The sequence below is a fragment of the Lonchura striata genome, chromosome 4, assembly GCF_046129695.1.
Source record: "Lonchura striata isolate bLonStr1 chromosome 4, bLonStr1.mat, whole genome shotgun sequence".
NCBI classification, from domain to species: Eukaryota; Metazoa; Chordata; class Aves; order Passeriformes; family Estrildidae; genus Lonchura; species Lonchura striata.
The window spans coordinates 13,114,908-13,130,110 of record NC_134606.1 but is presented as its reverse complement, the minus strand read 5'-3'; the positions used below and the strand labels follow the sequence as shown (position 1 = coordinate 13,130,110).

The window sequence follows — 15,203 nt, the reverse complement described above, 5'->3', positions numbered from 1 at the left end:
ATTTCAAAGTCATCCACAAGAAAAACAAAACCTGAAGGCAGAACCAACCACCACAAAGCCCCAGAAGAAAGATACATTCTAATAATCAAATTATTTATGTGTCTGCCCAGACAGAAGATCCATCACCATCAGGCTGCACAGAATTCCCACCACAACTTATAAGTCTCACTGAAAAAAGAAACTTGTTCTGCTGCATTTTAAGAACTGATTGATACAAATCAGTTTGTTCAAAACTCTTCAATCATAAAATGCCTGCCAGCGGACTAAGGGTTTCTGCAATAACAGCTCTTTTTTTAAATGCAAGAGCATTAGTAGCAACTATGTAAAAGCAAATAGAAGTGGTCCTTGAAATGAGCATGCAATTTTACTCAAAAGGTAAAGTCCATAAATATTTGTATTATCTTCTTCCCCCACACCTCTAATGGATGCTTTTAATATATTTCTTTAAAATTGAAATAATACTCATATATAGAATTTGCATGAGGTGCATAGTTCAGTTAAGTCTCAATCTTTACTTAAGAGCTATATAGAAAAGGCTGCTTCTTCCTTGTAAGCAACAAAAAGTTTCCTTCAAAAAACACACATGCCTTACTTTCCCTAAAAAACAAAACTGGAAGTATTTCAAATGTATTGTGGAAATCTACATACTGTTCCTGAAACTACTGTAATTTTTTAGATGATAAATTGTGAGGAAATGGTCACGTAAGTGAAATAGCTAGGCCATAGCATCACACATTCTGTGTGCTGTCACACGGCAAAAAATAAATAGAATATAAGAAGTTACACCAGGTCACATTTTAGACCTACTAGTTACCTCTTTGATATTTTTTTCCTTTTTCTTCTTCTTCACATTTTCACTATCTGTACTAAGTATTTGCTGTACAGTCCTTTACATCATATTAAAACCTGCAAGAAACAGTATCTGAGCTCTCATAAGTATTTCCCATCTATACTCCAATGGATTCCACAATGAGCTACAAATTTTGGGGAATGAAAGCAATATCATCAAGAAAAAAAATGTATTCTTACAAGCTAGTCTCACATTATGTTGTAAAATTGTGTCTTTATACAATTTAAAAACATATATATCCTATTCATGTATATTAAACAGTCAGTATGCAGACTACAGCGATGTGGCACTATTTAATCAACAATCACCTCATACCGATTCCTTCAGTCCTAAAAAAAAATTTATATATATATATATATATAATTTAACCATCTTTGTACATCATTTATCCCCTGAAATCTGTGGAGAAGAAATCTGACAATTAAAAAACCCAGTCATTAAAAAGTGGTTGTTTATTCACAGCAACAAACTTCTGTGGTAGATTAAGCACCCTGTGAAGTAAAATAAAGCTATTTTATTTTAGAAATACTCTAGCATGATTTGTTTTCTGTAAGTTCATTTATTATTAAAAATGAAGAGAGCACATTCATACATTTGCACAGTCCAAGGTCAGACTGATCAGAGTCACAGGTCACTGGAGCAGTAGTCTGGGATCTGGAAAACCAGTATCCAATTCCTTGCTTTGGAATGAAGCAATGTCCCATACATAAAAAGGAATTCCAGAGCCATCTCTGTGCATAAACTGCTGCATTACTAGTTGAGTACCGTGTGTATTTTGAAATACATGCACTTGACTTAAGAGATTTCAAGTGATGCAGAATTTACCAAATCAAGGATCAGCTGAATTATACCTCAAATAATGCATCCTCCTTGCAGTACTGTATCTGATTTTGCTGTTAATAGGATCCATAAAAAATCAGATTTTTTTACTTGCGATCATGTGTCGTAACAAAATAAGGCTAAAGGATTTCTCACAAGGTAGGTTTTTCAGACTTTAGATCATTCTTGTGGCTCCTGTTAAAAGAAAACCCCAAAACCCAACACAGCAACATCCCACCACTATCACAGTTCTGAAAAAGGTTGACATAAGAACTGGACACAACATTTTGTAATTTTAATAGTGCTATACACTTTCCCTTCAAGTGATCATTCCCTCTGTGGTTCATTAAATTTACAAAAAACTTAAAAAAACTTGGGTTCCTTTATTTTGGTATTGGCTTCTATGTGCAATACTTACTAGGAGCCAAAAATGCTAAATTAGGCCCTATCACAGCTACAACCAGAACCAATAAATGCCACCCTTACACATGCATGCAACAGGTAATATCATGCAGGTAATATCATGCCCAAGAAATACCTACATGTATTTCATATATGTACACTTGCATATATATGTAATAATTTTTATCATTGAATGAGGAATGCCTCAACTTAAGCTTACACAAAGGAACACTTTTCCTCAAATATCGTGGCAGAAACTGCAGCTGGCATCACACTGTCCAGCTGAATAGACCCAAAGAAAATAACATATAACAAAGACAACTGAAGAAGGAAGAATTTTAAATTAATCAAAAATTTGTACCTGTCACTTGAAAACTAGTAAGCAACAAGGTTCTGAAAGAAGAATATCCTAAGAACACACACATCTGGTTAATATTACAAGTCAACTGTCAACAACCTAAGTGAAGTTTTAATTTAATATTTTTTCTTTCTTGATGTTTTACCTTTAGTCAATGCCTTCTGAGAGTATCAGGTTTCTACAAGAAACTGTTAAATATAAAGAAATGTTATTGTAGCATGTTTATAAAATCATAGTTTGAGAACTTCTTATTTTTGTAAGGCCTGACCACAACTTAATTATCTGCAGGACATTCCAAGCTCACTATTGCAAGCTCCGGTTCCCAAGCAATTTTAAACAATATCTACTGTACAGGACATACAGCACTGCAAATACCACAACGTGGTAGTGTTTCAAGAAGTCACCACTGCAGCCTTTAGACATGGTTTTTATTTTCAATAAATATGTTCCTCTACTAATCATTAAACAGTTTTCATCACCACTACATGTTTGTCTTTCACGCCTGCTTGGTATCAGTGTTTATTTTAATAGACGTTAACAAGTAATGAAAAAGGCATATACCATGTATAACATGTTGTATGTTACACACAAAGCATCCTAAGGGCAGTATGTTCTTCTATGGCTCACACAATGTTTTCCTTCTTTTCCAGGAAAGAACTAGAGCTAAAGCAGGAAACAAACTTGTTAAATTGGAGACAGGGGAAAAGTGAGACCACTAGCTCAGCCAAAAACTCTCAAAGGAAGGCTAGAAACTTTTAAGAGAAAGAAATCTCAGAAGTCCTGGGAATTCAAATTTGTTTTTCCAAACATCCAAATCAGCTGAAAATAGCCAAGAAAAAAATTCCATCATGCAATTACATCCAGATTTTACATGTCAGTCTGAAAACCAGCAGATGACACAAGACTTTCATAACTCAGAACTCCAAGAGTCTGTTTTCCTCCCCAAAACACCAAACACCCTGGTTTCAACGCATAACTGACAAACTCCTATTTTCCTACCTTTTTAATCAACTTTCTCCTTTTCTAGAGGCTGATGACTCTGGATATTCTGCACTCACAGGCACGCTGCTGCCAAAGAGGCAGTGAGGAGCCCCCAGTACTCATGGGGGGCTCCCTTCACACCTCCTCTTTTACCTGACACACCTCAGGTGTGTATTTTATTCCAGGAATCCCTACAAGTCCTGCAGCAAGATTATTTCCGGTCTTCTAAATACAGTGAGATTTTACTTTCACCTTGGCTGAATACTGGAGGCCTTAGGTTTTTTAGCACAAGAAAAATAAAACAATTTACAGAATGACCTTATTAAAATTATAGTTATTCTAGTCAGAATATTAGAATAACACTTTATATTAGAGGTTGAATAAATTTAGGAGTAAAACCAAGACTCCTTCTCTTATTTTCCACCATTAACCAACATAGCATTTGAGAGCTTATGGATATCCTCAAAGAACCTCCACCAACATTCACTTGAAACCCACTTCACTCTTCCTACACAGCTGAAAAATTGGAGAGATGGAAAACACCGGTCAGTTGCATCTACAGAAATTTCTATACAGAAATTTCTATATAGAAATGAAATATTCAATTTAGAACTGTGAGACTACCTCCACATTCAAAACTGTTTAAAAGTCCACAAAAAAAAAGTCCCGTGTGAAATGACAAGCAATCCATTAATAGTGGAAAATCAAAGAGTGAAAGAAAGTTGGATTACATTTAATTGCATTTGGTTTTTGTTTTCTTTGCTTTTCAAATGCTGGACAATACCTGCAGATATGGGATAGATGCAAATTTGTGTTGACGCAGCACATGCACTTTTCTACAGGTCTCACCAACCTCCATCAAAAGAGAAGGCAGAGTCAAAATGAAAGGGTAAAAAGGAACAACAAATACTTGATCGCTATAAAATGTAACTTTTTGCCAGACAGAAGGTTTTGACAAACCACCCTGAAGCCAGGAAACTTGCATTTTCCAAAAAAGTATCCATCATTTAACATTCTGTGCAATTATACCAGAGTGTAATATTTTTAACACTCTTGAACATTTTCCTCAAATTACTGGAAATTATTCATACTTCCAATTTTCACCCCTTAATTGCTCTCACTGCTGAAGCTATCATGCCAGGTTTTCATATCTGCCAGTCTGAAAAATATTTTCAAGTATAGGGGACTGAAGTTTCAAAGACAGAGCATATAATTACATAATCTTTCACTGAAAAATTGTATCCTTTTATCTATGGTGAAACACACAAAAATTTAATCGACTCATTACCAAAAAATCACAAGCTATCAGCTCAGCATTACAGCAATAACTAAACCTGATGACCAAAATGAGTCTCAATTAGCACAAACACAAGTGTGAGTACTACTCATTGAAAGCAATGATATGCAACCAATTTTTGTGAGTTTAAACACCCTTGTTTTGAAATAGCTCTTCTGAGATTAAACTTTTTTTTGTGAACCGTAATTTGCATCCTAAATGACAGTATCTTCTCATTTTATTAATATTTCAACACGCTTCAGAATTTAAACCCATTAACATATGTGATGACTCAGAAATTGTTTGACAATTGTCATAGAGGAGAAAATTCCTTAGCACAGACTCGATTTAGCAGAAGATAACAAAAGAAGTTACTTTTCAAGTGTCCAAGAACATCTCTACCTAAGTAAAGAAGCAGGATGCACCATACACACAGAAAGAACTGCAGGATGCTGGGAAGAGTCACAGCTAAGACCTTCTCTGGGCTGCTATCTACCAAGCTTGTTCTATTTTCAAAAAAGCAGAGAAGATGAATAATCAGTCACCTTAAAGTTACCAACTTCCATGGAAATTAGCTTTATTTTGGCCTCAGTATTAATAGCTGGAAAAATAAACCTCACAGTTGCATCACTTAACAAATCACACCGATATTCCTTTGTGTTTGCTCATTTTTATGTTCATTTCTGTCCCAAACAAGAGATTATATTTCAAAATATAAATATAGAGCCCAAAGCCTGTAGCAATGATAGTGCTTCAAAGTACTTAAAATAATGAGCTCTTCTTGCTCCAAAATCTTTGATAAAGAACTCAGTGAAACAGCAAGAAGTAGAAATGCATCAGTTAAATTCAATAACCTGAAAATATTAAGTTCCAGCTTTTTCCTCCCTTCTTCCACTTCCCTTCCTTCCTTCCCCATTTAGATGAATGATATCATAACCTCCTATCATTTCCTGATATTCATTCTTTTTCTTTCACTCATATTTCTACCTCTAATATTAGACTGTATCTTCGACAACCTCGATCATTCAATTTTCTTCCAGCTATGCCTGCACACTTCCTGTTGTCTGTCTTTCCCACTGTATCTCTCCAGCTTTTCAGACACCTCAAGGCCCACCACCTTGCCCCTAGCCCATCTTTCTCTTTCAGAGATTATGCTAAAGTAAATTATGTTTAAGAAAGGAAGGAAGCAATCTATGATAAACCTGAGTTTTCTTCCACTTCCATGTGCTCTACAAACTTCCACAAATGCTATCCTTATTTGTGGCAGGATGAAAAAGCAAGAACTTGCAAAAGGTGGCAGCTTAACTGAACACCACAGGCAGGAAAGAGTTCAGTTACCAGCTGCAGGATACAACAATTCCTCCAACTGCAAGCCAGGAAAGAACCTCCCACAACCAGCCTAGAAGGAGGTGAGGTGAGGACGAAGACAACATCCTCAAAATGGGAACTGCAGCGTTAGATACTTTTGGACTCCTCAGCACCACATGAGGTCCAGTTAGTCAAAACAAAATTAACAGGCCACTAAGGAAAGTTGTCTTCCAAGCCAACTTTCAATCCCGCTGTTCCTTTAAATTCAAAAAACAATTCCCATGGAGTTGAGAATGTACTTTAAAACAAACAAACAAAGCAGGGGGAAACAATGACAGACATTTGCACTGACATTTCCCAAAATGTAGCAGTTCATAACTTTTCCCCAAGGCCAGCCAATACCCTCCCCACTGTTTTTGAAGTAACTTTTGCTAAAACCAGAAACATCACATGGGGAACATTAGTGATTTGGCATTTAGTCCTAATGTACTGAACAAGGTCAGTATTTCATTCTTCTCCAAGTTTGTTTTTTTTTCCCAATCTTTATTTTGCTATTTCCTTAACCAGCTTTTTACATATTTCACATCTACTCATTAAAATTATCGTCTTTCCCTTCCATCTCTTAGACTAAACTTCTCTAACAACGAGGAAGGAAATGAGAAGCAAAACCAATAATGCTCATAATAAAAAAACTAACATTAACTGTAATTTGCACAGGGGAGGAGATAAATCCGAGATATTAGGCAGTAGTATGCTGTAACTCCCTATTTGAAAAAGTAAAATTTAAAATTATATTTTCTGCCTACAGCATGGGGGAGGGAAACCCATGTGCATGTAAATAAATACAAAATGCAACATCATTGGTGAACTTTGGAGGAAAGAGCAACTGTTCATTAACTGTTCATGAGAGGAGAAGGAATTCATCCCAATAACCTCAGCAATGTACCCAATTTAATAGAAATTAGCTCTCATTAAAAGTTAAGTGAACTGAAATATCACTCACTGTCCAAAATTTGGCACAGTCATTCATTTCTAATAAAGACTCTAATTTGGCTATACCACAAACAGTATATATTTCCCCTGCATTCAAATATTCTTTCATGGGAGTTATTCCTATGCAATCTGTAGAGTCAAAAAATCTTATTAAATAGCATTATTAAATCAGGTTATAATTTTTCAGTTGGAGTACAAACCCGAAATCATTAAAGCACACAACTTTAGCCATTTTTTGGCCATTTTCATCATAGCACTGGTAAGTATCAGGTATTCAATTATAACAGAAGCAGCTCACCACATGACCATGCAGTCTTTGGTGCTCAGCCTGTGTTAGCCCACAGTGCTACCCTACCGCTCTTGGATATGGACATTCTAAGGATTAAGTCCCTTTCAGTTCTGTTTTAGACCTGAGAATACATGTCCCATCCCATAAAAGTTAATACAGCAAACTGACTACTTCATTATTTTGGACATTTCCCAGTCTTTTGAAAAGCTCATATGTAACCTGACTCGTTCTGGAGTCACCAACCTGAACTTGACTCAGAAACAGCAACACAATAATTACAGATGTAGTTATGATCTATTTGAAACCAGTAGGCAGCAGAAAAGCCTGTGGACCTCCCAGTCTGAAAGTCAACTTTTTTCTTATCATATTAGAATTCTATTAAGCACAAGGAATCCTCTGAAATCTAGATCTCTAAATTTTATCTATTAATGCTTTTCAAACTTTCTATTTGTAAACACTAGAAATTTTCCAGTTACGGTCTTGCCTTTCTCTACTAGCACTGTGTACACTATGCTATTTCAGTGGCTCAATTTTATTCTTGGTAGCTCTTCAAACAATGCTGAATACTCTGAAAGGGATAGAAAGTATATATGTTTAAAAACACGCCCTTTTAGTTGTCCTGTGTCAGCAATGACATTCGTGCTATTCAAGGTGGTCCTCTATAGTCAGTTTAGGGGACCAGCTCCTGGTTTGGGCATTCCCCACACCTTTTTTAAGCTTTATTTAATGCAGCGACAGTAGCAATTAATAAACTGTAACCCCATATACAAACACTCCTACCCTTTTCTGTCCTATGGGAATGCTCTAAATACCAGTCTGCACAAAGATGTGCAGGAATATCTCAAATCTGGCACCAAGGACAAACAACTAGCTCTCCATCTCTTCTAATATTACTGCTATTGTAAATTATCCCATAAATTGCATTCCAAACAATGAAATAAGTTGGACTTTCACAAGTACATGTGAATAGCTGTTTTACATACAAAATTTAAAAAATAAAATAAAATTATAAAGTCACCACTGCCCTATGTGTAGCCTAAGCAATGTACTACAGAAGTCAAGTGGCCTTGTAATTAAAAGGTTTGCTTAAAATTTATATTCAGTGTCATTTGTTCTGGCTTTAACAAGAACTAGTTTTGGAGACAAGTTTTATGCGGGGATTTTTCCTCCTCATTACACATTTGTACAGAGCAGCTGAACATAATTTTCATGTGAGTATTGGCCTATTGTACCATTCTTTTTTTGAAGAATCAGTTAATCATCCTACAGAATCCATACACAGAACTTATATGAATAACAGATGTTGAAGCCTCATGAATCTGGGATCCTTATGTGTTCAACAGCTTCAAACATGGACATTTGATCATTCTGAAATTTTGCACTTAAAGATTTAGAAGCATTTAACCTTTCAAATTTTCCATTCTCAAGGATATTTCTTCAGATATGCCTCATATTGCTTTTGAATAATTTGTGTTCCAACTCTTCAGTTTTTAGCTTTTCACAAAACCTTAAAGATAATTTTCTAAAGCAAAACAGACTTTATTCAGGACTGCAATTAAAACCACCATGAAATCCTGCTTGATCATTAATTTATATTTATTTCTGTTTATAGGCTGTATCAGCCTTGATTCCATTTCTCCAACACAAATTTAACAGTCAGCAATCATATAGTTCTTGTTCCTTCTATATTTTCAAATATCTAAGAAGTATATTTGACAGATGATATTCCCAATTGCACATACTTGCCATAATAAAGTAAAAGGGAAGGCCTTTAGGAGTCACATTTCCTAATACTGTCCTAAAACAGCAGCTCAAATGTCAAATACTTTCCAAAACTGACAATCTTTTAAAACATCCAAAACAACAGATTTAAGGCATTGTAAAGGTGTGAACCAGAGTCACAAACTGGGGGTCTGAACTGCTTATGTTTGTCACTGAGCACTTACTGCAAGCCCATGCTTTTTACTTAAATACTTTTGCTCTAATCTTTAAAATTCTTCAATCATTTAGCTTAATCCCAAACCTGACACCATACCAAGGAACAAATGTATTGGGTTTGTGTGGCAAGGTTTTGGTAGCAGGGGGCTACAGGGGCTGTTTCTGTGAGAAGCTGCCAGAACAGAACCTTCCCCCATGTCCAGCAGAGGCAATGCCAGCTGGCTCCAGGACACACATGCCACTGGGCAAGGATGAGCCCAGCAGCAACAGCGGCTGTGCCTCTGGGATAGGTGAGTTAAGAAAGGGGTGAAAAGTGTTACTGCACAGCAGTAACTGCAGCAGGAGAGAGGAATGAGAACACGTGAAACGAACAGCCCGGCAGACACCAAGGTCAGTGCACAAGGAAGGGCAGGAGGTGCTTCAGGTGCTAGAGCAGAGCTTCCCCTGCAGCCCCTGGTGCAAACTACAGCAAGGCAGCTGTGCCCCTGCAGCCCATGGAGACTCCATGGTGGGGCAGGTGGATACCCACAGGCAGCTGTGCCCCATGGGAAGTTTGTACAGCCTCCTGGCAGGACCTGTGGAGAGAAAAGCCCACACTGGAGCAGTTAATGGAAGAATGTCTCCTGTGGAAGAGACACTCCTCTGGATCAGGGGAACAGTGTGAGCAGTCCTCCCTTGCAGAGGAAGGAGCAGCAGAGACAAGTGTGAGGAATTGACCTCAGCCTCCACTCCTTGTCCCCCTGTGCCACTTGTGGGAAGGAAATAGAGAACTGGGAGAAGCTCAGCCTGGGAAGATGGGAAGAGTGGGGGAAAAATGTTTTTAAGATTTTGGTTCATTTCTCATTAATATATATTAAACTCATTTTCCCCAACTCAAGTTGGTCTTGCCCATGACCCAATATCTGAGAGATGACTCCCTGTCCTAACCATGACCCATGAGCCTTTCCCTCTATTTCCTCTCTCCTGCCCAGATGAGGAGGGCAGTGATAGAGCAGCTTTGGCGGTACCTGGCATCCAGTCAGGATAAAACTGCTAAAACTACATAAGCCTATATAAAAGTATGAAGAAATGCAAACTTTAGGCACCCTGGATACTGCATTTTAAATAGCCATTTCACTATAAAGTCTAAGAGAGAGAAGATTATTTGTTTTCATTCACTAAAAAGCACTAACATACATATAACAAACTCTTAGTGTTCCATAAATTCCAAGTAATGGAAAGTCTGCCACTGTAACTGTAGCCTTCCTGTAGCTACAGAATTCTGTTGATTCTTAACAATAATTTCTTACCTGGTCCTAGTCAATATGTAGATGGTGAAGAGATTGAGAGGTGTCAAAAATATTCACCATAAAAAAGTATAAGTCACATTACGTATCAGATAGCCCAAACACTGTACAATGGCAGCTGAAAGACCAAGAAAACCCCAAACCAAATAAAAAGTGATAGGTCACTGTCAGGACAAAGAAAATCCTTTCAGCAGCTCGGAGCCATAACATTCATCTATGCTTTATATTAATGGAACAGTTTTATGAGAGTTTAATAATATCATCAACAACACCAATCTCTGCAACTAACATTACCATGGTTATGGATGAGCTCCTTGTGTTAAGAACTTAAGTCTCAAATACAAAAACCTCCATCAGCTCCTCAGGGACTGCAGCAATGCAGTATACCTGAGAATAAAATAGCCAGTTTCAAAAAAATACAAATTAATACAGAATGCTGAAGTATTTTCTTGTGATTAACAAAAAACATCAAGACCACACATCTCTAACCCAGCTTCCCCACACAATATCGATTCAAGTAAAAACTCTTATATTCTACATCCTCTGTGCATCCTTCAATCCACCTAAAAAAATCATGTTAAGTTTGAGAATGTAAAATAGGAAGTTTTAACTTTATCTCCCAGTTGCAATGATCCTTTACCATAAATACAGAAGCTGTGTAGGATTACTGGCTACAATCTTGTCAGCTTCTTCTCCAAACACTATGCACCCTCAATCTTCCCTCTTAAACATCACTTAAGAGACTGTATACAAAGAAGTCAAAACCCAAAGAAGCTTCCACAGTCCTCAGATCCTACAGCAAAAGTCCTTCAGGGGCAGAAAGGAGAAAGAGAACACTCAATGCATACATTGAGCGTTCTCTTTCTCCTTTCTGCCCCTGAAGGTACTTATATCGCTTAAAACAGTTCAGCAAAGTGCTCAAACACCTTAATTATGTGACACAAAACTTCTCTGCGATGGGCTAGAGAGATCTCTGATCCTACAGCTGAGTGCCTGCCCAGTCCCACACTCCAACTGTGTTGCAGCTGTGAACAGTTGGCTGCTACTCCTGGAGCTTGGAGCACAAGCAGCATCAGCACAGCTCTACCTGCAAGATGCTATGCAAAACCATGCAGAATATAATGTTGAAAGGAGTACTTCTTTCTAGAGTAGTGTAGACTCTATTATTTCACTACTTCCATATTTGCATGTCAGATGGAGAACTTGCACTAAGGACTTAGGGCTTCTCTAGTTTGGAGAAAAGTAGGCTGAAGAGCAATCGCATTGCTCTACATTTTCCTGAGGAGAAGACATGAAGAAGGAAGTGCCAATCTTTTCCCTCTGGTATCCACGGACAGGATGACTGAGAATGGTTCAAAGCTGTGCCAGGGGAGGCTTAGACTAGACATTAGGAAGCATTTTGTAATGAGCAGGTGGTTAAACACCAGAAGAGGCTTCCCAGAGAGGTGGCTGGTGCCCCAAGCCTGTCAGTGTTCAAAGGGCATTTGGACAATCCCCTTAATAACTTGTTTTACCTTTTGCTCAGCCCTGAAGGGGTCAGGTAGTTGGAGCAGATGATGGCTGTAGGTCCTTTCCAATTGAAATATTCTATTCTGCAACCAAGTAAGGCATAAAGAAAGTGGTGGCTAAATGTAGCTTATTCAGGGTCTTTACTATTAGAGGGTTTGACACATAAGATGATCAAACTGAACTGTATTTGGCTGAAACAAACAGGTAAAATCATCATTTATTTTACTATAAATCTTAATTCTTCTGGCTGCAGTTTCAGTGTTCTATTCACACATCAAAATGATGTTCTGTGGTCTGGTGGGCTGTTGGCTCACTGTCGCAGAGGAGTTACAGAGCAAGGCCAGTCCACCTTGCTCCTTCTCACTGACCAGCTGTCAACAGCCACGTGTTCACACAGCAACACATTGCAGCTTTGCTTCTCCTCCAAAGTCCTTGTTTATGTAAGTACCATTAATTAAAACCATTGTCCCCCTCAGACAGTTCAGCTCATCCCCCTTGGCACTAGCTGTTTACTTCACCTGATGCTCTTACAAATTAAACATGACATTTTTCTCCACGCCTTCATCCTTCCTTCTGTTGTCTGCACTAAGGAAACTCAGAAACGGTGAGGAGCTCAGAGAAAACACTGGGATCATCATGAAACAGCGGCTGTAAACAGTGGTAAGCCAAAGAACCAGGGCAGAAAAAAAAAGACAGCTATAGCATGCTATCACTGCACAGGAGCACAGCAGGGCAAGGAGAAAGACGGAGATGAGGGTAGGCTTGAGTATGAATAGAACTTTAAAAATCAAAACCAAACTTGGGAATAGGCAAAAGCAAAGAAGCCCTGGTAGCAGAAAGGTAATGGGGAGCAAAGACTAGAAGGAAGGAAGAAGTTGGCATGAACCTAGTCTGAGACTCTAAATAATTTGAAATACAGACACAGAAACTGAGAAGGAGGAATCAAAATGCAGACAGAGATAATACTAGAGGCAATGGGGCAAAAGGCTTGTTCAGAGGGAACAAATAAATCTGTGGCTATAAGAGTATCTATAATGGAACCGAAAAACCTCAGATTTCCTTGTGCTTCCTCTGCTGCTATAAACCACTTGTCCATTTCTCATTTAGTCCCAAACTTGCAAATCCAGTCTGTAAGTCTGTCTTCTCAGAGTTCCTTAGTTTTTCAAAATACAGTCCAGTGCTTTATCAAAGATATATTATTCAAACCCTGCCTTTGACTCAGAATGGAGAAACACAATATCCAACAAAATTGTTTTTACAGAACGACTATGGCCTGAGGAGCGCTGTTAATGCCCATCAGCTTTCACCTCTGAAATTCCTTAACTATTCAGTGCTTGTCTTTGCAAACCTTAAAACGTTCCGATGACCTTTGTACATGCAATGTGCCTAGGGCTGGCCCTTCGCTGCCACACCGTGTGACAGCGCAAACAACCGAGCCGAAGGCAGCGCGCAGGGAGCAGCGCGCAGGGAGCAGCGCCGGACGCGGCCGGACGCGTGTGCCATGGCAGCGCTGTGTTACGTGGCGGCGGCGGCAGGAAACAGCCGTGCGCACGCAGGCACGGCCGGAGGGCGGCGGATCCGCACGGACGCGGCCGCAGCCCCGGCAGGAGGGCCCCGGGAGAAGCCGCGCCGCGGGGAACGCGGGCGACAGGCGGGCTCGGAGCCGGCCCCGGCCGCCCCGGCTCTCCCAGGCCACAGCCGCGTGGGAAAGCGCTGCCCCGCGGCTCTCTGCGGCCGGCTCCGGGGCCCGCCCGCTCTCCCCGGGGAGCGCCGGACGCTCCGAGGCGGCGGCGAGGGCCGGGCTGCCCGCCCGGGAGGAGCCGCTGCAGCCGCCCCGGCTGCCCTCGCCCTCCCCCCGCGGCCGCACTCACCACCTCCCGCGCCCTGCCGGTGAAGTCGCTTTTGGAGCGGGCGGTGCCCCGCTTGAGCAGCTCGTCCCTGGCGCTGTCCCCCGCCGCCGCCGCCACCCCCAGCGCCTTGTTGCGGGTCTTCACGGTCTTCACGCTGGCCTTGAAGAGCAGGGTGATGTCCACCGCCATGGCGGCCGCCGGTGCCGCCGCGCGCCCTTCCCCGCGCAACGCGGCCCCGCGCGGCGCGTTCCGGCTGCGGGGAGGGGCGGCGAGGCCGCGCCAGGCCGGGGCCGCCCGGCTGACTGCGGCCTGCGCGGCACGGCACGGCACGGCACGGCACGGCACGGAGCGGCAGCCGTGTCCGGCACAGCCTGCAGGTATACCCAGTGCTGCCTAAACGCTGCACGGAAATTGGAGCATGTTCGGCGTAACGGCCCTCTAGAGCGTCCTGCCAGGTGTAGCCAAGCAGTGCTGGTGCAAGGCGGGTTAATTAGAGTTGATAGATGAACCACATCTGCGCTGCGAGCTGAGTAGGCGCTACCAGAGGTAGCGTGTGAGTAGGGGTGTGATACTCCCCTAGGCAATGCCATCCGTGGGATCAGACACTGATCTCCGTGGTGACAGGGACAAGATCCGAGGCAATGGCCTGAAGCTGTGTCGGGGAGGTTTAGGTGGGATATTAGAAAATGTTCTTTCCCCAGAGATGGATACTGGCACCGCTCCCCAGGGAAGCAGCCGCAGCACGAAGCCTGACAGAGCTGAAGAGTTTGGGCACAGCTCCCAGGCACACGGTGTGACTCTGGGGGTGTCCTGTGTGGGACCAGGAGTTGGACCTGATGGGGGTGCCTTCCAGCACAGAATATTCTGTGTTTCTGTGATGCTGTGGATGTCCTATGACCACAATTCCATGTGTAGGCAGAGCAACCTCCTTACACCTGGAGTGTACAGCTATGGTTTCCTCTGCAGAACAGAAAGCTGACTGCCCAGGTCCTCCAGTCTGCTGCCATCCTGCGCTGGGACAGTGTCACATCAGTACCTGCAAAATGTATCACAGTGTTTGTAATCTGATTCCAGAATGAATTTTGTGAAATAACCTTTGTTATCGAGGCAACTTTGTTATCACGTTCTATGCAGTGGCCTAGCTGCATGAGACTGTGTGGCACAGAGGGGAAAGCTTTTGACCAAATAGCTAGTAGCAGTGTTTATATAAATGTGCTTAGGCATACATATGTGCCACCCAATGCTCTGGGATCCAGCAGACACCATGTAGTTTTTAACTGTCCTTTCACTGACCAGAAGCACATTCATTCCCTGACACAGCCTCCAAAGAAAGCAATTTCAAAA

General features: G+C 41.0%; 1 protein-coding gene across 1 annotated transcript in view; it reads right to left on the bottom strand.

Annotated features, from left to right (window-relative positions):
- The window catches only part of STX18 (syntaxin 18), a 58,107-nt gene extending 44,009 nt beyond the window's left edge, over positions 1 to 14,098 (bottom strand). The window contains exon 1 of the mRNA XM_021554334.3: positions 13,881 to 14,098. Coding sequence (XP_021410009.1) covers positions 13,881 to 14,048 — 168 coding nt within the window. The 5' untranslated portion in view covers positions 14,049 to 14,098. The remainder of the gene's footprint in view (positions 1 to 13,880) is intronic.
- Between the last annotated feature and the right edge of the window lie 1,105 nt (positions 14,099 to 15,203).